This window comes from Branchiostoma lanceolatum, chromosome 3, assembly GCF_035083965.1.
Source record: "Branchiostoma lanceolatum isolate klBraLanc5 chromosome 3, klBraLanc5.hap2, whole genome shotgun sequence".
Lineage (NCBI taxonomy): Eukaryota > Metazoa > Chordata > Leptocardii > Amphioxiformes > Branchiostomatidae > Branchiostoma > Branchiostoma lanceolatum.
Genome location: NC_089724.1, coordinates 20,920,966 through 20,942,436, shown reverse-complemented (window position 1 = coordinate 20,942,436; position 21,471 = coordinate 20,920,966). Strand labels below are relative to the sequence as shown.

The window sequence follows — 21,471 nt, the reverse complement described above, 5'->3', positions numbered from 1 at the left end:
GATGATGTGTGTGACCCTGTGTAGAGATGATGTGTGTGACCCTGTGTAGAGATGATGTGTGTGACCCAGTGTTACTGTGTCTGTAGGTATGAGCTGATGCGCTGGTGCTGGCAGGCCAACCCCAACACCAGACCAAACTTCAACATCCTGGTGGAGAATCTGGACAGGATGCTCACTCTGTCAGCCAATGAGGTGAGATCTTACACACTTCTGTACACATTTGAACTGTAACAAGGTCCCAGATTGGCTACAGTTTGGAATGTTGATGACCCTGAAGTCATTTTGGATATAACAAGATCCCAGATTCATGGACATGTTTTATCATTTTTCAATAGCACAGGTTGTTGGTTTTAATGTGGTGATAAATCTTGGTAGATGTAGCAGAAGTAGACAGAATAAGATGAAGAGGATTAAGAAGTTTTATGAACAGAGTGGATACAATGTTTGTTTGGATAAAGTGTCACGGTCACTATGATGACCCTGCCATGACTGTTAGGTCTGAGAGGGGTTTATCGGTGTGTACTCCTGTGGAGCGACCAAGATTAGGACTCCTAGCAGAAATGATTGCAACTGCAGGAAGGTGTCGTTAAAATCACTGGTGCAATAGCGCCACCTTCTGACTTGATGTGGAAGTGCAACAGATGCTACTGTACTCAGCAATCAACCTGTAGTAATGAAATAGAACCAGTTCCTAAACCAACACTTTGTCATTGTTTGCAGGACTACCTTGACTTGGAAGCCCCTCTGGACAGTTTCACGACGAGCTCCTCCCAGCCTCCCAGTTACCATGGCAGCAGTGATGACGTTTTTGAAGAGGATGCCAAGGTCGACACCGTCATGCTCCCTCCCCAGGCTTCCAGCAGAAAACCCACAGACAACAAGGAGACAACCATATAGGCTTCTGAAGCCTGTGTATCTTGTACCGAACTGTCGACTTTCAACACATCACTAATTGTATATTACTTTGTGAACAAAAATAATCAATTTGTATTCAGAGACTAGTAACAATGCTATTTGTGTATATAAAAACTCTTAAATGGTAGCATTGTTCACTGACAGCTAGACTGAAGTGGGCAGATTTCTGTAACTTTGTACTAAAGTGTATAGAAACTATGGTTGAGGAAGCAAAGGGTAAGGGCTAGAGCTAATGTAAGCTTCCAAGACAGTATTTTAAGTCTTCCTGTGTTTAAACTGTAAGACAAGACAATTGTGTGCCAACTTGTAATATACTGTATGTTAAACTCTGGGTCATTGGTTTCAACATGTACAAAGGACTATCATACGTACAAGTGGGGGTGTATTATATGTAGAGAGGGAAATGTTGTTGCCTGTGCCAAGACTGGACCTTACCTCCCCTTTTCTGGTCTGGTGTCTTCCAGAAATGTCTGAGGGAAGACGTGATGTTGAAGTTAAGAAGTTGATTGTTATCATATGGTAGTTGAAGCAGGTATAAGTGGGGAGAAGGAAACGGATAGAGTGGAAGGCAACAGGAATTTTAGGGCTGAGAGAGCAACAAAGTTTGTAAAATAGTAAAAAAAAAAGTTTTCCTAATCCAAAAGTATTTTACCAGATCTTTTACAAAAGTTTAGAGTTGGAAATACCTGCAATACGTATCAAAACCAATTTGGATATTTATTGAGGAAGTGAATATATTTTTGATTGTTTGTGAGAGAGGTGAAATTATTTATTCATATTGCCAAAAAAGTCCAAACCTTTCTAGGTGAAGTGCTTTGGTATCAAATGTAGTAAGCTTTCAATCAAATCACTATTTAGTCTAAAAAAATCTGTATATTGTCTGTATTGGTATTGTGTAGTGGAGAGATAAAGTAACTGTTATACTGCCTCACCATCCCCTGTGGGGATCATTAGGTACATGTAGAGTTAGGACTTCGGGTCTCAGAAAATTGTTGCTGAGGAAAAATTTCACATGTACTTGATTTAGTCACCAATAGGGTTGGATTATCTTGAACCCAAGGCTTAAGTCAGTTGCAAAGAGGAAGAAAGTGATCTGGAATGAAAACTTCAGCTTGAACTTTTACAGAAACATAACACAGCACTGATGAAATCACATGAGAAAGAAATACTTCTTCCCTAGCTGTGATGTATTTCCTTTATACAACATTTTCTAGAGACCTGTTCTTAGTTCCAAGTGACAGGGGGGTTCCACATGTACAATCAGCAACAAGGATAATCATTGTGTGGTTTTTATCAAGTCATGTGATCAAGCATCACCAATCAGGCTTGGTCTTATATCAGTTAGATCTTTATTATTGGTGCATACAGGAGTTTTGCCCCCTTACCTCTGCATCCCACCATTTGTATTATAGCCACATTTTCTTAGGAAGATTTTGTCTTAGGTCTTTCTACATTATTACCTCCAAAGTATATGAGTATGGGATGTTACAACTGTTCTTGTGTGGCTGTCTTCCAGTTCAATAATCTCATTTAGCTCTATCTTTCTGAACTATGTAGGATTTCAGGGAATTCCCATGTGCCATAAGTCATTGGAAGAAATCTTATAGTCTTCTACATGAAATGCATGATTTCTCTTCATTGAAACTTTTATACTCCCCATCATTTTGTTTCTTGAGTACTTAAAATACTGTATTAGGTAGGACGAATCCCTGTCCTCGATAGTTGGGGCTCTAGCTCACATTTTATACCTAGTAATGTAACAAACTATTTCATACATCTGCACATGCAACTGTACATGTATATACTTCCAAGTGAGAGCAGTGAAAACACCACCGTCAATAATGTAATTACATGATAAGAAACTGTAGGGCTTGGTATTTCTCTAATTTCTTGCCATACTTGGTACATACATGTAAGTAGCATCAGTACCCATGTAGATAGCAGCACACATTTAGCAGTTTGTTTTGCCAGTTTTTTATCTGTAGTCTCTTTTTTTGTTATGTTGATGGTGCATTTAGGTACCTGCGTTAACACTGCCATTATTGTTCAGTAACAACGGCACTAACATAAGTTCCTCGGAGTGCATTTGGCTGTCTGGTGTAGGTTCGTAAGGGATGGTCATGATCGTGACAGATTTGAGGGAATTTTCTTGAAGCCTGCAAGAAGTCCCCTTGCCCAGTTTGGATAGGTGACATGAGATGTCATGAACTTTGGTCAAAAGACAACTAGCTCGCTGCTGCCAAAATACCTAACTATCATTACAAACAAAGGCCTTTGACATGTCCACGTTCTGGATGGGGCCACCAAATCCACCCATGAACCAGCATCTGTCATATATGGATTTCCTGACCATTCCTTACTGGTGGAAGACAGCCATTTCACTCCGTTTCTAGAGGGCAAAGCTTTGATTTACATGCTGTTATTTCTCTGTACAGTTATGATCTAGCCAGCATTTGGGGTCATCTTTTATCTGTACAGCATAAATCTACATTATCTATACCCCGCTTATGTGAAATAGCAATAAATCTGTATTATTATAAATAAAACCACTGCGTATTCTACCCTCCCTGGTTCGTGTGTCAGTTGGACTGTGTGTTACAGTTACCAGTGAATAGCAAACAAGTTCTATTTTGACATTTTTGGTTTTCTTACAGCAGCCGTATGTCTAGTCTGTAAAACGCAAACTCCAGCTGTTCGTGGGTTTATGTGGCTGGCGGTTACATAAGGCTATATCATGGCAGTTTCTCTGAAGATTTGGTCTTGAGTTTAAAGCAAGTCAAGTGAGATGGACTTAATTGATGCGGAAAACATGATAAGGGATGGCCTTAGAAAGGTCCTTTTGCATCTTTCCTTTGCAGATAAGTTTATAGAAGGGCGGTGCAAATGAAGACACTGGCATGATGCAAGCCATCATGGAATGTTCTACCCCAAGAGGAAATGATGATGCCTTACATATTTTACAGATTAGAATATGAAACATTATTAACACAACTTATCTACATGAATAATAAGGTAAGCAAGGAAAAGTACCTGGCCTGAGCATTTAGGCAGGTATCTAAACTACTCACCTGTAGTTAGGCATACTGTGTGTTGACCGGTCCGGATACATTTCTAGCTAGATGCTGTGCATAGCAACAGGACATGTAAATATTGATGACAACGCATAGTTGTTGTGTTATTGATCATGACACACTCATTGTGCCTAAATTTGATCTTACGTCATGCCTGCTGCCCTGGGTTACAACCAATAACATGCCCAACAGCCTACGCTGGGGATTCCCCTTCGGAAAGTCCCAGCATAAGCAGGTGAGGTTTCGGTGGCCATTTTTGAGCAGTCGTTTTCCACGTCTACACCCATATCTGAAAGAAGGAAGTATTGGTTATGATCATGCGGGGTCCTCTGTAGTTGTTAGGGGAATATTGACCAAATATGGATACCTTAGATGACCCCGAAAGGTGCGTAGTTGTCCATGGCTTGCCGACGGACCTGTCAGCTGGGACGCTGAAGGACAAGTTGAATATCCACTTCCAGAGTTGGCGGAAGTCAAGCGGGGGCGATGTCAGGAAAGTGGAGCTGACAGACGATGGACAGACGGCTTATGTTTGGTTTGAAGCCCGAGAAAGTAAGTGCAAACGCCATGTAATATCAAAGGCTTCATACGTATGGTAGCATTCTGTATATAAACACACCGGCAGCAGCTGTGTGAGTCACCCTCATGCAACCTGCTTAACAAGTCACGTGATACTGTAATCAGGCGTTTGAATCTGATCAGTGTGAATATATTGCTTCTCTGTCTATATCATTTTGAATCTATATAAACGTTATTCTTGATGACTGTGATGATATGGTACGATAGCAATATATTTTTAATGGAATACTGCTTTTATTAAAAAGTAAGATATGACAACGCCACCGGGAAGAAATATGCTCGCTGAGTCATACTGTCGTCACGCATCATGAAAGCTAAGGAAAAACCGCTTTACTAGTGTAATGTCAAACTACATGCCTTTTTCCAAGGCTTCAATTCACATGACGAAATGCAATAAACCTTTAACCTGAGCTAACGTTATATCCGGGCGGAGCCTTTAGAAAAAAATAGTCTGGTACGCACAAAGATGGCGGCCTGATCATGAACTTTGGCCCCATGAAATCCAAGTGCGCAACAGGCTTTGTCGAGAGAAGGCACCAAATGCAAGATTATTGACACCTCTAAAAGTGCATATCTCTTCCCTCTATAGGTTCTTCGTTAGTATTCAATGCTTTCTGGCGTCGTAATGTCCGTTATACTGGTCTGATTTTGTCCCGCTTCAAGAGGTCAGAGTTTGCGTTGTAAACAATTGGCATGATGCAACGCTAGATTCTTTGTTTATGTCGATGCGTCCCTTTGTGCTTCTAAAAGTAAGTCTGTAGTCTTCAAATAAAAGATCTTAAGTATGGACTTGTTAGATTGGCGATGTGATTTCTTCGAAGTATCAGTTCTTGATTAGACTTCGTTAAAGTTTAGACACAGAGATGAATACCATTCACTAAGGCGGATATCGTCTGCTAACATCTAAAATGTTTTAAAAAATGTTTATCTAATACATCTCTTTACGCCGATTGGACTCCCGAATCTGGTCTGTTCGGTAAAATGATGAAGGTCATGAAGCGCTTAAGGTGAAACCCTTTTATGTTGATTAACAGAACATTTTTGAATCGATCGTTTCTACGTCTGATAATCTGTTGATCTATGCGCCATGGAACAATGGCAATGTGGACATGATTTACCACGTCACATTGTTTGTTTTGTCAACGACCATGTTGAAAGTCCCACAATGTAAAAGACTTCTCCTTCGTTGTGTACTAAGCTGTAGGTAGGTATCGATGCCGCCATAGACATTCAGTGATGAAAGTAAATTTCATTTCCAGCGGCACAAAACGTCCTGCAAAAAGAACAGCTCTTTGAAATCACGGTTAAGGGCGAGAAACGAGAGGTTCCGCTGAATGTGGAGGCGCGCCGAGCTGGGGACATCAAACAGGACCAAACTGAGAACGCCGACGAAGATGTCGCCAAGAAATCTACTGGGCCAGACGACAGTGCCGACAAGAAACCGACCGAGACTTCAGAGGAAACCAGCGCAGAGGGAGAAGCGACCGAGGGCCCGGGTTCCGAACGGACGGATTCCTTGGACGACTTCGTCGTTCTGGAGAGAGAGGGAATGGAATATTTCGACAATACCCAAACAGAGGTATACTATATTGTATATCGCTCCAAAAGTCTCCTAGTTTCATCCGAAGATATAGATGTAATGTAGTTGTTTCGAGGATGTACAATCAAATTACTCAATTTTTTCGACGCCCAGAATTTCTTTCACTTTCGGTATCTAGGCCCCGCCCCATATTATCATCAAACTGTTACAAATATATAGATTTGATATGCTACGATGTCGCAGTTTGCCAGATTTCTTGGCAATATTTCATGTTTCTACCTGTCTTTGCAATAAAACAATAACATAGCCATTATGCTGTTCTCAGACCATGTACATGTACATGTATGATAACGCAATGTTAACGTTTATTTTAGAGTCAGTCACTTGAAGACGGAGCGACCGTCGGTTCTCCAGAGAAGTACCTACCGTCGGAAACTGAACGGAAACTGCTTCTACAAGATGTTCAGCGGGAACTTGGTTTCGAGAAACCTTCAATCGTGCCTTCTGTCAACCTGTATGAAGGTATGGTTCAGTCGTTTCCTTACTTTGTCGACGTGCGTCGACTAATTTCTTTCCTTGTTGTGATATCACTGACGATTTGTCTACAACTAGTATAAGAATTATAATTAATCAATCAATCACATATCGGCAAAGACGTATGCACTGTATGTTACATTTGTTAAATGTCTGGATAGAGGAAGAAATTGGTCAGTTAAACATAAGTCATCAGCAGAAATTAGAATCAGTGGACGGAAATACGTTTGTGTAGTACCTAGAAGATCCATACAACATGTCATCAGGTATTGCGAATTTCTTTGGTATCTTCCAGGGAATAGCTCTGTCAAGTCCAAGACAGGGCCGGAGGGTGAGAAACCGCTGAACAACGCCGGGATGACCGGCAGTTACATCTCACGCCGCATCGTACATACACAGGAGGAGGCGCTTCTCAAGGTTATCTTCAGAAAATAACACACTGTTCTCTTTTTTGTGTAGTAATCGGTTTCTTTCTATGTTGATTGAACATCTCACAAATGTATGGAACTGAACAAGTCTACTGATTTTCTGTACCACAGATAGACCTTAACTGCTGTCTCAAAAATGAGAGAATTTGGCGATCCTCCTACTGTACTGATTGATGTATGTATGTAACTGAAGCTTGATGAGACTGTTAACACGCTCTCTCCGCCATTCGGCATGTTCCAGGTTCACCGGAATGTGATGACTCCACCTGATGGCGCCACTACAGAAGAGGAGGAGTCGGCAACCGGACCAGATGAGCGGGAAGACGACGACACACAGGAAGCCAGTAGCATCAAACCTGAGGAGATAATAAACACAGGTAACGTAGGCACATCTTTGTTGTTTGTTCCGACGGCCCAGTTTTCGAACCAAATAATAAAACTAACCCCAAATCATTGTCCACAGACACAGGTTCTGACGGAAAAGACTGCACCATCGTTGTGAAAGGGGTGAAAGAGACTACCGATGCCGACACTCTGAGGGACTTCTTTGAAAGTAAGAGGATCTCTGACGGTGCCGAGGTCACGAGTCTGGACAGAAAGGACGGAGTGGTGACGGTCACGTTCAATGATGCTGAAGGTGGGGGAAACTATAGTTACGTGTTACAGTGGTGTAATTAACGTGTTCACTCTAATAAATGTGTATGGAGTATGATGCTTCTCCATAGTCATACGAGGCTGTACAGAGTTATTCTCCAAGCAGAGGTTTCGGTCGAGTAGGGTAGGAGTGTTCGGTCGAGTAGGGTAGGAGTGTCCGGGATTTGAAGGGAGACAGACGTAAAAAATCCCGGACACTCCTACCCTACTCGACCGAAACTTCTGATTGGAGAATAGTACAGAGTAAACCTTTTTGGTTAAGGTACAATCAATACAATATCATACGTTTGAAATTCGGCAGGCTAAGGGCATTCTTTTTCTCCATGTGCAGCTGTCAATGCTGTTCTGAAGAACCGCCCCTTGCACCTGGAAGGCGCGGAGCTGGCGGTGTCAGTCCCCACAGACACAGGTTCTGACGGAAAAGACTGCACCATCGTTGTGAAAGGGGTGAAAGAGACTACCGATGCCGACACTCTGAGGGACTTCTTTGAAAGTAAGAGGATCTCTGACGGCGCCGAGGTCACGAGTCTGGACAGAAAGGACGGAGTGGTGACGGTCACGTTCACTGATGCTGCAGGTGCGAGAAAGTATAGTTACGTGTTACAGTGATGTAATTAACGTGTTCACTCTAATAACTGTGTATCGAGTACTATACTTCTCCATAGTCATACGAGGCTGTACAGAGTAAACCTTTTCCGTTAAGGTACGATCAATACAATATCATACGTTTGAAATTCGGCAGGCTAAGGGCATTCTTTTTCTCCCTGTGCAGCTGTCAGTGCTGTTCTGAAGAACCGCCCCTTGCATCTGGAAGGCTCGGAGCTGGCGGCGTCAGTGCCGGCGGCAGAACGTCCACGTGAGCCGGCGCCTATCGACCAACGCAGGGTGTTCCTAACGGGACTCCCCCAGGACACTGACGCCGAGATAGGTGAGGTCATGGCATCATCCTAGTGAATAGTTGCCTGAAAACTTATTAATTCATGTATTTTCCTTTATAACTGGGTATTCTTCACACTAATGCGCCTTGGCCTTTCTTATCATTTTAAAGTGGCACTGTACATGGAGGCCAGGGGTAGAAGCGAGGTCCACTCCGTTGAATTCGGTCTAGAACCTGGAACCGTCCTCGTTACCTTTGAGGACGCCATGCAAGGTACCGGTACTCGATGTTCGTATTGATGACCAGTGTTTTTATGTTGTACACCATATGAACTCCATAAACGTAACTTTGGATAGAATGAAGTGACTTTTCATGAATATACCAATGTCTCATTTCTTGTGCTTAAGGGGTATTTTCTAGATCTCTCACATTCATAGCTGCTTCATTTCTTTGTCAGACATGGAGACAGTCATACGGAAGTGCCAGGGGAAACCTCTTCATGGCGCCACACTCTCAGCCGTTCCCGTCTTCATGACGGATTGGATCGTGGTGACTAACTTACCAGAGCAGGTCGGTAACTCATGTACAACATGTTTATCTGCACTAGTAAGAAAGGAAAACCCATTGTATTTTTATGTCCAAAAAGTTACGGTATTGTGCAATGGTTTACAAACAAAATGCATGCTTTGTACGTCCCTAAGTTGGCTCATATCTACTTTTTTTCCAAAAGGCCACCACTCACAAAGACACAGTTGCTCTGTACTTCGAAAGCAAGAAACGCAGTGGAGGTGGCGATGTGGCAGATGTAAAGCTTCTTCCGGAAGAGAAGATGGCGTACATCCAGTTTGAAAACTACCAAAGTAAGTAATAGCTGTCGCTTTTGAGAGCGAAAAGAGTAAATTAACTGAATCATTATCCAGCACTACAACATTTAATGGTTAATCAAACGGTCCTTGTCTTTCATCAGATTTGGCTTATTTTTTTAATAAGGTGATAATCTGAAGAAAGCTGAAAACAACCATATATGATCATATATCACGGAGCACTAAATTTATATTTTGAGGTGACCATCTGAAGCACTTACGATCTGTATTGCAATTGTTATTTACTGGAATCAAATCGATCCACATAGGTGTTTCCAACGTCGTCAAGCGGGAGCACAAGCTCCAGCAAACCCCGATAGAAGTCCGGCCGTTCCATCCTTGCCTCGGAATGAAGACTGCAACTGTCAAGCCTAAACCAATCAAAATGCCATCACCGGTTGTGGTTCAGGTGGACCCAACTGTCATGCAGTACATGACCAGTGATGACGACTCGATACTGTCTGTGAAGTCATCCCTTCGCTGCGTCTCTGCATCACTCGAGTGGCCCCACAAAGATGACCGAAGGCTTGCAGCTCTTGTTCCATCGTTTCCAGACAATGAAGCTGCGCGTGCCATCGATGAGCCTGACTGGTCTCACGAGGCGCTGGAAACCTTCAACAAGATCCTTTCGAGTTTCTCTTCTGAGTCGATCCAAGTCCCTGCCACCGTCTGGGATACCGTATCAGCCAGACTGGCACAGATATGCAACCGTGCCGATCCAGACAAAAAAGTGGTGATGAAGGTAAGTTCCACCGACCAGGCTATGACGCTCACTGGTCCCAGTGTGTATGTTTCCCAAGTCGTCAAGGCCATACGAGACTCCATCTCCAAAGAGGAAGAGGAATATGCGAAGGCGATAGCGGTTGTCCTTGGTCCACCCATAGAGATGAAGCCATTGGAGCTTCAGCATCTCCTGGAGACAGGGTACATCGAAGCCGTGACGAAGAAACACCGCGTGGAAGCAGACACAGTTGGACGTCTGGTCTTTAAGGGGGTTTCTACATCCATCCATGCCGCTACAGTTGAAGTGTACGAAAAACTGAGGAAGATATCAACCAACCAGATGCCTGCGTCAGCAGCCGAGGGGTTCTTACGCTTCGTTACCAGAGACCCGTGGAAGTCGTACATAAAAAAGTGCATCAAGGAGCAGCGGATCCAAGCTCACTGGGCCGTCGTGGAGGGAGGAATGCTCACCGTTGTGGCCGAATCAGAGGACGAGTTCCTCAAAGCCGTGGATCGCTTCAAGAGCACAGTGACGGAGACGGAAATGCCTGTCCATGGTCCAGCTCTGAAGATCCTCGACTCGGATAAGTGGACAAGTTTCCTCTCAACCATCCAGGACTCATTTTCGGGCCTTCTCCAAATAGCTGTCAACAGTGACAACGGTGGCAAACTTGTGTTGATCACAGGTCCATCTGGAAACGTCAACGTGGCGAAAGAGCAAATTGACCAGTTCTTGAAGAACAATACTGTACTGGAAAGCTTTGTGGAGATGCCAGTCGGTGTGGTCGAGTTCCTGAAAAAGATGAAGAAAGAGGTCATAGGCAAGTTGCAGGGAAATCTTCAGAATGGCGAGGGCTACATCACAGCGACTACAGATGGAGAGGTGTCGGGATTCACAGTTGTGGGGACCCAGGATGGCATACAGCAAACCGTCAAACATCTCCAGCAACTGCAGGGCAGTGTTACGCATCAGCAACTCTCCATCCAAAACCCAGGAATGAAGAAATACTTCTCACCCGGACAACCGGGAGAAGAAAAGCTGAAGTCTATTGGCGACGTCTTCAACTGCATTATTAAGACGCACCAGGAGAAGAAGCCAGACGATATTCATTGTGAGCCCTTAAACCACGTCCTCCTCCCTCGAAGCAGAAAGCTGGTTGTCTTCAAAGACGATTTGACGAAGCACCACGTCGATGCCGTCACGAACGCGGCAAACAAGAATCTGAAGAACGGAGGCGGTCTTGCAGAGGCAATCATAAAGGCAGGTGGCAGGGAAATCCAGGATCACTGCGACAGAATCATGAAGGAGGAACCCACAGGCTTGATGGTTGGTGCCGTGAGGGTCACTGGTCCAGGAAAACTGCCCTGCAAGTCTGTTATCCACGCCGTTGGGCCAAACTTCCACGAGATCAAAGACGACAAGCGCTCCCGTGATGAGCTGTTCATAACAGTCACTAACGTCCTGGAGATGGCATCAAGATATGGCTTCAGATCTGTGGCAATCCCTGCCATATCCTCCGGCATATTTGGGGGTCCGCTGGACCTCTGTACCAAAACGGTGGTCAGGGCTACAGGCTTGTACTTCAAGAGGAACAATGAGAGCAACGTCAATGAGGTCCACTTCGTTGGGATCGACATGGATATCGCCCAGTCGTTCAACAAGGCCATGCTGGAAACCTTCGATGAGTACGGAGGATGGAATCCTGATTCGGATTCACGAGAGAATAGTCTGGAGTGGGTCGTGCTACCACCTGCTGGAGCCCGAGGACCGCCACCTTGTCCGCCGGAGTACGCTGAGCACCTGGTAACCCCGGATTCATACAGAATGTTCACGAACCAGGGATTAAAGATCACGCTCGCAAGAGGCAGCATTTCGGATCAACAGGTAAGTCTCTTCGACAACTTTAACAATATTTATGCATTTTATTGAATGTTTTTCTACTGCTGAAAGCTGAAAAAAAAACATTGAACACGAACGGTTTGCGTTTTTATTAGGCGGACGTTATTGTCAACACCATCGGCTCAGACCTCAACCTAAGGACTGGCGCGGTCTCCAAAGCGCTCCTGGATGTAGCTGGACCCAAACTTCAGGTAGGTCTTTGTTTTTATCTTTTCGTGCTGACGGACTTTTCCAATTCAACCAGACAGTTTATTTCCTAAGATCTTGTACAACAGGTTTTTGTTGTTTTCCGTAGGTGGAATGCGACAAGATTAAGAAAGACCTCGGACGGCTTCCAAGTCACGGGGAAGTTGTGCAAACATCGGCGGGAAACCTGGAGTCCAAGCGCGTGTACCATGCCGTATGCTCTTTCTGGAACCCACAGGACAGTGCAAAGTCTGAAGACGTAAGCCATCCCCCTTCTTTTAATTACATCTCTGTACAGGTGATTTTTTTATGTGCCATAATAACAGCTATTACATTAGCATTTCCATATCTGAAGACGAGAGTCATTCCCCTTCTTTTAATTGCATCTCTGTGTATGTGATTTTTTATGTGCCATAATAATAGCTATTACATTACTATTTTTACATTTTTTTTCTGTAGGTTCTACGCAAAATTGTTTCAGCGTGCCTGAAAGCTGCGGACAAAGGCAGCATGCGCACGATTGCCTTCCCGGCCCTCGGTACGGGAGGCCTGGGTTATCCTAAGGACGTCGTCGCCCGCCTGATGTTTGAGGAAACACTGTCGCACAGTGGGAAGAACCCGGCAGGTGACCTGGAGGAGGTCAAGTTTGTGATCTACGATCAACCAAGTTTTGAGGTAGGCACACTAATGGTATATCAACCAATCAAAATAATCTAACTCCCATTGGTCGTACTAGTATGTTGTTGTTAACTTCACAACACCGTACCCATGTGACATTAACGTTAGAAAGAAAATGTCTCCGTCCATTAAAATTATCATTTTTTTCTCTTCTTTAGGCCTTTTTGTCCGAACTTGGTAAGAACACGGAGATTGGTGCAGGGGCCGCATCCTCAACGGAGCCAACTTCATCTGTGACTGCTCCCGACACGGAAGGTACTATCACTTCTTCAACAATCTTCTTTTAAATGTTCTCGATTTCCTTTCTATAACAGTTCAGTCACGGTAACACGTGGCACAGGAAGACTCAAGTGCACTATGCTTTACTTTTCAGAGCCTGTTGCAGTTCAGATGACCTCAGACGGATCTTTTAAGACCAAAGTGACCATGCGTGACGTAGTGGTGGAGGTGGAGCAAGGTGACATCACCAGGGAGAAGGTGGACGCCATCGTTAACCCCACTCGAGGAGACATGGATCTGTCACTTGGTATGTAGCAACAGCTTCAACAAATCGCCATACCGGTCTTCAGAACCACGGCCTTGTGGTAGCACATCGTCTTTTTTACATACTAGAACATGATTTCATCGAAAACGTTCTGCTTCATTACAGGCAAAGTGTCCCAAGTTCTGAAGAGGACGGGAGGACCTGTTGTACAAACGGAGTGCGAGAAATATGGTAAGAATTTTCCTCGCATTGTTGTAGACTTGTGTACTAGTATATAATCAGAAATTCACAGAAAGTCTCTTGCCAACATGTGCTTTGATGTTAAAACACATTACAAACCATATTTATCTCGGGTGTATGATTAATAATCTTGAAGGCATATTGTGGGTCCTTAAACACAAGCAATGTACTCTTTTACAGATAAGAGCAAGTTGAAGAAAGACGGCGTGGGCATCACGGCTGCTGGTGGCCTCGCTTCCAGGTACATCCTCCATCTCGTAGCTCCCGGGTTCGAGACTGAGAAGTGGAAGAAGGCAGTCATGAACTGCCTCGCTTTCGCCGAAAGTCATCAGCTGAAAAGCTTGGCATTTCCGGCCCTCGGAACCGGTAAGTTGTTTGACGTAAAAGTAGTCTGTGAATACGAAATTGTGCATCTCTCATGGAATTTTTAACATTGGTGTAAAATATGTATTGATATAGATTAGTTGATGGTAGTAATATCATATAATCATATATCTGCATTCATGCTACTTGACAGCCTTGGTTTGTTATTCCATCTTCAGGTCAAATGGCCAAAGACCCGACAGAGTCAGCCACCATGATCATCGAGGCCATTGCTGAGTTCGCCCAGAAGAAAAATCCCAAACATCTGAAACATGTCCGCATTGTGATCTTTGAAGCGGGCATGATGAAACCGTTCCACGACAAGTTGGGCAAATGTTTGAAAACTTCCTCCTCCTTGTCTCTGAAGAATTTCGTGTCAGGTGGGTAGTAGAAAAGATGGTCAAAGAAAGATGATCAATCACATACAAAGTATGTATGTCGTACGCAAATAGTTCATTACGGTTAAACGCTTTCTGATTTACTACTGTAAATGCAGAAATGTTCGCGGTGGTTTTATGTTCGCAGTTTTCTCAAAACATAAAACCACGGCGAAAAGCCGTTCCATTGTGTGACTGTAGCACTACTATTGTTTCAAACGCGAACTCAAACCCACCGCGAACACTCCATTTTCTCCCTACCACGAAATTAAATCCCCGCGAACATTTCTGCATTTACAGTAACTAAATTTAAATTGACTACCAACCGTCCTTCTCATCTAATAGAAAAATAAAATAATGATTTTCAGGAGTGAAGAAACTGGTGAAGAAGATACGTCCGGAACCGGCCAAACCGCCCCCACTTACACCACAGAAGCCGGTGGTTCAGCTCGACATCTACGCGGGCAGCAAGGAGGACGTGGAGTCTGCCGCCAACAAGATCAACGAGACCGCCAACAGGGAGAGCAAAACCCACTACGTCACCGACAAGCTCATCGCACGGCTGACTGACGAAGACGTTGCGACTGTTCAGCAGAAGGCGTTGGAGCGAGATGTCTACATGGAGATCTGCAATGGCGGGAAGAAGATCCGCCTTCAGGTATCAAATTCGATCTTTAATGTTTTTGAGCGGGGATTGGCTCCGCTTTAGCCGTTTCCCTGAAGCTGATAAACAAATTAAATATTAGATGGAGTCAAACATTGGAAATTTCCACCTTTTCTATAACTTTGATAACCTTGGGGAATTCTAGGGTAATATGTATGCATTACTCTTCACCCAGGGGCTTGCTGAGGACATCCTAGTTCTTCAGTCCGAAATCCACCAGATTCTGGCCCGGGTGATGAACGAAGGGAAGCAGCGGGAACACGCTCAGCTTATCGCCGCAGTCATCAAGTGGGTGTACGTGGAGAACGGTACTGAGGTGGAGTTTGACCGGCTCACCAACCTGAAGATCGAAAATGCCTTAAACGAGGGGCGCACTCGGGTCAAGGTTGACGTTGATGACGTCGGGGAATGTATCGCACACCTTCCGCAAAACATCTTGGTGACTGTACAAGGGGGACATCGTTACAAGCTTAAGAGGAAAGCTGCAGGTAGGTAAGATTTGTTTGGTAAAGATATAAGCTACTAAAATCTATGTTAACAAGAGTTCGTAGACCTCATTTCTCCATGAACTATTCTATTTATGCAAATGACTTACACATTTACATAATATATGCTTGGCCATAAACACCTTTAACAAACGTACACATGTCGCAATATTGACAGTCCTATTATTTACCATCCAGATGAATCATGGCGCTTTTGCATTAATTATGCAAATTATGAATTTATTTGCATAATTGGTATCTGTTGATGCTCCACTTCCCATAAACTACACATGTTACATGTATTTGAGTCTTATGATGACACTGCAAATATAGATTTTCCTCATTAGTTATGCAAATTAAGTCCCAATTAGCATAATTTGCACTTCATGATGTACATCTCTGTCCAAGCTACCTGCATACCAAATATCATGGAAATCCAACGTTCCTCTGTTCCGTTATTCTCCTTAGAAGATTTTCACAATAACGCCTCTGCAGTTCCAGAACAAGCTGCCAGGAGCCCAAACCTACACCACTTCTTCATTACATTACAACCTATCTTCCACACAAAAATCAAGACCATAGGTCAAAAGATAGGAAAAAAGCAAGTTCTGCTGCAGTACCAGTACCAGGGGGCCCAAAATCGACCTTGAATTTTGGCTTCACAGCACCCGCCCACATACCAAATATCATCGTAAGTTCTTGAGTTATGCTGTTTACAGTAGTCCGGAAACACACACAGACACACCCAAAACTATATCTCCAAAAGTTTACAAAAGTTTACAAATGTTTACAAAAGTTTACAAAAGTTAACAATAGTTTACAAAAGTTTACAAAGTTTACAAAAGTTTACAAAAGTTTACAAAGTTTACAATAGTTTACAAATGTTTACAAAAGTTAACAAAAGTTTACAAAAGTTTACAAAAGTTTACAAAAGTTAACAAAAGTTTACAAATGTTTACAAAAGTTTACAAAAGTTTACAAAAGTTTACAAATGTTTACAAAAGTTTACAAATGTTTACAAAAGTTTACAAAAGTTTACAAAAGTTTACAATAGTTTACAAAAGTTTACAAAGTTTACAAAAGTTTACAAAAGTTTACAAAGTTTACAATAGTTTACAAATGTTTACAAAAGTTAATAAAAGTTTACAAAAGTTAACAAAAGTTAACGAAAGTTTACAAAAGTTAACAAAAGTTTACAAAAGTTTACAAAAGTTTACAAAAGTTTACAAAAGTTAACAAAAGTTTACAAAAGTTTACAAAAGTTTACAAATGTTTACAAAAGTTAACAAAAGTTAACAAAAGTTTACGAAAGTTAACAAAAGTTTACAAAAGTTTACAAAAGTTTGCAAATGTTTACAAAGGTTTACAAAAGTTTACAAAAGTTTACAACTGTTTACAACTGTTTACAGATGATGACAGGTCACCATTGCATTGGATGCCTGAATTGCGCTGTGATGTACAGCAAAATAACGTACTATACAATGATAGCACTGTTGATATATACAGTAAAATATCATAGTACAGTTAAAAATTTCATGGTGAAAATTTTTAGCGATTCGGTCTTCTGTCGGCGTGCACGTATATGTAAATTCTGCAGTTGGTACATCATGCATTTCTGGGTGCCAACTTCACAACATGGGTTGAGAAGAATGGAAATGTGTTCCTGTTTTATAAAACTTTTCATCTGCTCAAGTCCCCCTCCCCCTCCACCTGCTATGCTCTACTTTAAAAGGCTACGGGTGTAAGAGCAGGTAAAAAAATGACTTACACATTTGTATGATATATGCTTGGTCCTAAACACCTTTATCTAACTAATCTAAATTAGGAATTTATTTGCATAATTGGTACCTGTTGATGCTCCACTTTCCATAAATTACATATGCTACATGTATTTGGGTCTGATAATGGGAAACACTGCAAAAATAGATTGTTCTCATTAGCTATGCAAATTAAGTCACAATTAGCATAATTTGCACTTCATTATGTATATCTCTGTCTAAGCTACCTGCATACTAAGTATCATATTGACAGTCCTATAATTTTCCAATTAGATGAGATATGGTGTTTTGCATTGATTATGCAAATTAGGAATTTATTTGCATAATTGGTATCTGTTGATGATCCACTTTCCATAAACTACATACGTTACATGTATTTGAGTCTGATAATGGAAAACATTGCAATATAGACAGTCCTATAATTTTCCAATTGGATGAATTATGGTGTTTTGCATTGATTATGCAAATTAGGAATTTATTTGCATAATTGGTATCTGTTGATGCTCCACTTTCCATAAACTACATACGTTACATGTATTTGATTCTGATGGTGGAAAACACTGCAAATATAGATTTACCTCATTAGCTATGCAAATTAAGTCCCAATTAGCATAATTTTCACTTCATTGTGTATATCTCTATCTAAGCTACCTGCATACTAAATATCATGGAAATCCGTTGTTCCTTTGGTCAGTTATTCTCCTTAGAATATTTTCACAAAAACGCCCCTGCAGTTCCAGAAGAAGCTGCTAGGGAGCCCAAACCTACACCACTTCTTTATTACATCACAAGCTATCTGCCTCCAAAAAATCAAGACCACATAGTACAGCACGTCCAGGTCAAAAGATACAAAAATTGAAGTTCTGTTGCAGTACCAAGGTCACATACCAGGGGGCCCAAAATCGACCTTGAATTTCAACTTCACAGCACCCGCCCACATACCAAATATTATTGTAATCCATCAGGAGGCTCTTGAGTTATGCTGACTGGAGTGGTGCGGAAACACAAACAGACAAACAGTCAGACACACAGACACACCCAAAACTATGTCTCCATTTTTCATGGAGATGAATATCGTAAGGTCCATACGTGATGAATGCCTTGAGCTTGGCGCCGTGCAGCGCATGTGACATGCTCTGTTCATGTCCTAGAAACAATGCCCAGATCAAATTCAGTAAAGTTTCTGTACAGGATATTGTTGCGTTTGCGTTTTTGTGGTTTAAGGGTCTCAATGAACATGCTGATCATTAAACATGCATTATCCTTTCTCTCCTAGGCGAACCAGAATTCCCCTCCACCTGGACTGCTGTGAAAAGTGACTTCGACATGGTCAGTGTGGATGCCAACAGTCCTGAGTACGACGGCATTGTCTCGGCATTCAGGAAATCTGCCGGAGGGAACAGCATTGAAATACAGTCGGTAAGGGAAAACTGTAGTAAGTTGTTCACAGCTTCTAAGGCATAACAAGAGAAGGCATTTTCGTTCTTCGACTGAAATGATGAACATAAGTTTTGGGGTGTCATCGACATAATGAAAACGTTGCAGAGGTGTTAAGCGTTTGGTAATAGTTTTGTCGTATCATGGCCATAGAAGATGTAAGGATTCACTAAGGACGACTTAAAATGCTGTTTTGTCCCCTGACAGGTGAGACGCGTCCAGAGTCGCCTCTGCTACACGCAGTACATGACGACCAAGAAGGAGAAAGAAACGAGCGGCAGGATCAGTAACAAGAACCTGGAGCGCCGCCTGTACCACGGGACGTCAGCTGAGACGTGCGACAAGATCGCTCGGCACGGCTTTAACAGATCATTCTGCAGAACAGGTAAGAAATTAGATTACAACTGTGTGGATAATCATCCTCCTGTAGACATACTCTTTAGCTGTTTTAGTGTTAACTTACATTTGAGCGTATCACAACTTGTTTTTCTCCGTAGAAAACCTGTATGGATCCGGTGTCTACTTTGCGAGCTCAGCCTTCTACGCCCTTCAGGATTCCTACTCCCGCCCTGACGACCAGGGCTACAAACACGTCTTCGTGGCGAAAGTCCTGACTGGAGACTACTGCAAGGGTGCGCCGAACCTCGTGGCTTTTCCGTCGAAAACAGAAGACGGCAGTCTCCTGTACGACAGCGTGGTGGATGACGAGGAAAACCCGAACATCTTTGTGGTGTTCCACGACACCGTGGCGTATCCTGAGTATCTCATCAAGTTCAAAGGTAGCCTTATTAGTAGAGCTTGATTTGATTTAATTTTATCAGAATTGTAACAGTGCAATACACGTGGGACACAGGCAGTTATTGCTGGTGTCGTGACCCACACACATAATATACCCGTTTTTACACTTGGGTGGAGCGGGGGAAAGTCGTGTTAAGTGCCTTTTTTCCAAGGGCACAAGATCGGAGGCGTCAGGGGATTCTCATACAGATGGGTCTCATTTACGTCGGGAGTCGAATTTACGTTTACGTTTAAATAGTAAATAAGGCCTACACAAGTCAATCCTTCTGTATAAAGATAGTCTGCAAGGGCTCTTCCATAGTTTAGCTTTTAGGCACTGCGGATCATGTTATGGTTGCATACAAGAACACAGAAATGATTCATGTTATTTTATACTTACAGAAAAATCCGACACCCCAGCTGAGTGGACCAGGATGAGGTACGACACAGCTCTCGCCATTGAGCCCGTCGATCGCTCAACAGCTGAGTATCAGCGTGTGTCCCGGATGTTCACAGACACCACCACCGACAACAGAACTATTGTTAAGGTATTGTTTCTTCTACTTTCTTAATTTTTTTGGGATATTTGTAGCACTTGGAGGCGTTTATGGGTATATAACTATGTTAAGCAAAATAAAAACAACACATTTCACCACTCTTTTGTAATTTCCACACAGATCGAACGGATCCAAAGCCGGTTTCTGTGGACCCAGTACCAGCAGCGGAGACAGGTGCTGTCCGCCATCTTTCCACCCGGCATGCAGTTCGAGCGGCACCTGTTCCACGGGGTTTCTGGGAACATGTGTGAAGACATCAGCATCCAAGGCTTCAACTCGCACAACGCGGGCAATTACGGTAAGGGTAGGCTTTTAGGCTTCTGTTGTAGTTTGAGGTTTGAAGACTCTATGATGAAAAGTGAACGGCAGGGCCTATCTTGTGACGCTAGGGAGGAAGATACCCAAGCCTTATCCAGGTTCTACAATTCTATCTACTCGTAAATCTTTTATCCTAGTCATCGTTGTTAACGACCTTTATTGGGCTGTCTTCATGTACACAGACCCTGACTACGGTCTCGGTGTGTACTTCACCGTCAACTCGGCTGACTCGGCAGGCGACCGTCACGCCCCGACCCACAGCGCGACCGGCGAGCGGTACATGTACCTGGCGCGGGTCCTGACGGGAGGGTTCTGTCAGGGGGCTCCCGGCCTGGCCCACCCCCAGCCGTGGGACCTGCCGGACGGGACCGGGGACGACGTCTATCTGAGTGCCGTGGACAACGCGGAAAATCCGAAGATTTTCGTCATCTTCGATGTCGTCGCCGAGGTTCAGGCTTATCCTGAGTACCTGATCACATTCAAATGAGCGCATCGTGCATCACTACACGTATGGTTTTCAGACGCTTATTATCTCCATGAAAAATGGAGATATTGTTTTGGGTGTGTCTGTGTGTGTGTTTGTCTGTCTGTTTGTGTTTCCGCACTACTGTAGTCAGCATAACTCAAGAACCTCTTGATGGATTACGATGATATTTGGTATGTGGGCAGGTGTTGTGAAGCCGAAGTTCAAGGTCAATTTTGGGCCCCCTGGTACTGCAGTAGAAATTCAATTTTTGTATCTTTTGACCTGGACGTGCTGTGGTCTTGATTTTTGGGTGGCAGATAGCTTGTGATGTAATAAAGAAGTGGTGTAGGTTTGGGCCCCCTAGCAGCTTCCTCTGGAACTGCAGGGGCGTTTTTGTAAAAATCTTCTAAGGAGAATAACTGAACAAAGGAACGATGGATTTCCATGATATTTAGTATGCAAGTAGCTTAGACAGAGATGTACACAATGAAGTGCAAATTATGCTAATAGGGACTTAATTTGCATAGCTAATGAGGAAAATCTATATGTGCAGTGTTTTCCATTATAAGACTCAAAT

The 21,471-nt window shown here is 43.1% G+C and overlaps 2 protein-coding genes across 11 annotated transcripts in view; both read left to right on the top strand.

Moving 5' to 3' along the window:
• The window catches only part of LOC136430974 (fibroblast growth factor receptor 2-like), a 76,370-nt gene extending 72,894 nt beyond the window's left edge, over positions 1–3,476 (top strand). For all 9 annotated transcript variants that reach the window (XM_066422111.1, XM_066422114.1, XM_066422115.1 and 6 more), the window contains 2 exons: positions 87–192; positions 721–3,476. In XM_066422111.1, the coding sequence (XP_066278208.1) occupies positions 87–192; positions 721–897 (283 nt within the window). In that variant the 3' untranslated portion in view covers positions 898–3,476. The remainder of the gene's footprint in view (positions 1–86; positions 193–720) is intronic.
• A 720-nt stretch (positions 3,477–4,196) lies between these two features.
• LOC136430973 (protein mono-ADP-ribosyltransferase PARP14-like) lies at positions 4,197–21,140 on the top strand. 2 transcript variants are annotated; one of them, XM_066422106.1, is made up of 28 exons: positions 4,197–4,538; positions 5,825–6,144; positions 6,480–6,627; positions 6,935–7,056; positions 7,309–7,444; positions 7,537–7,704; positions 8,053–8,298; positions 8,494–8,649; positions 8,770–8,871; positions 9,056–9,168; positions 9,329–9,458; positions 9,731–12,069; positions 12,180–12,275; positions 12,380–12,529; positions 12,730–12,945; positions 13,107–13,203; positions 13,322–13,474; positions 13,598–13,663; positions 13,853–14,038; positions 14,215–14,415; positions 14,781–15,070; positions 15,252–15,564; positions 18,616–18,758; positions 18,984–19,161; positions 19,274–19,555; positions 19,956–20,101; positions 20,231–20,408; positions 20,611–21,140. In XM_066422106.1, exons 1-28 carry the CDS (start codon positions 4,346–4,348, stop codon positions 20,913–20,915), a joined length of 7,173 nt encoding a protein of 2,390 aa, XP_066278203.1. In that variant the 5' UTR covers positions 4,197–4,345; the 3' UTR covers positions 20,916–21,140. The 2 variants fall into 2 exon arrangements, with proteins under 2 accessions (XP_066278203.1, XP_066278202.1); XM_066422105.1 differs by having other exon boundaries at positions 7,531–7,704.
• The last annotated feature ends 331 nt before the right edge of the window (positions 21,141–21,471 follow it).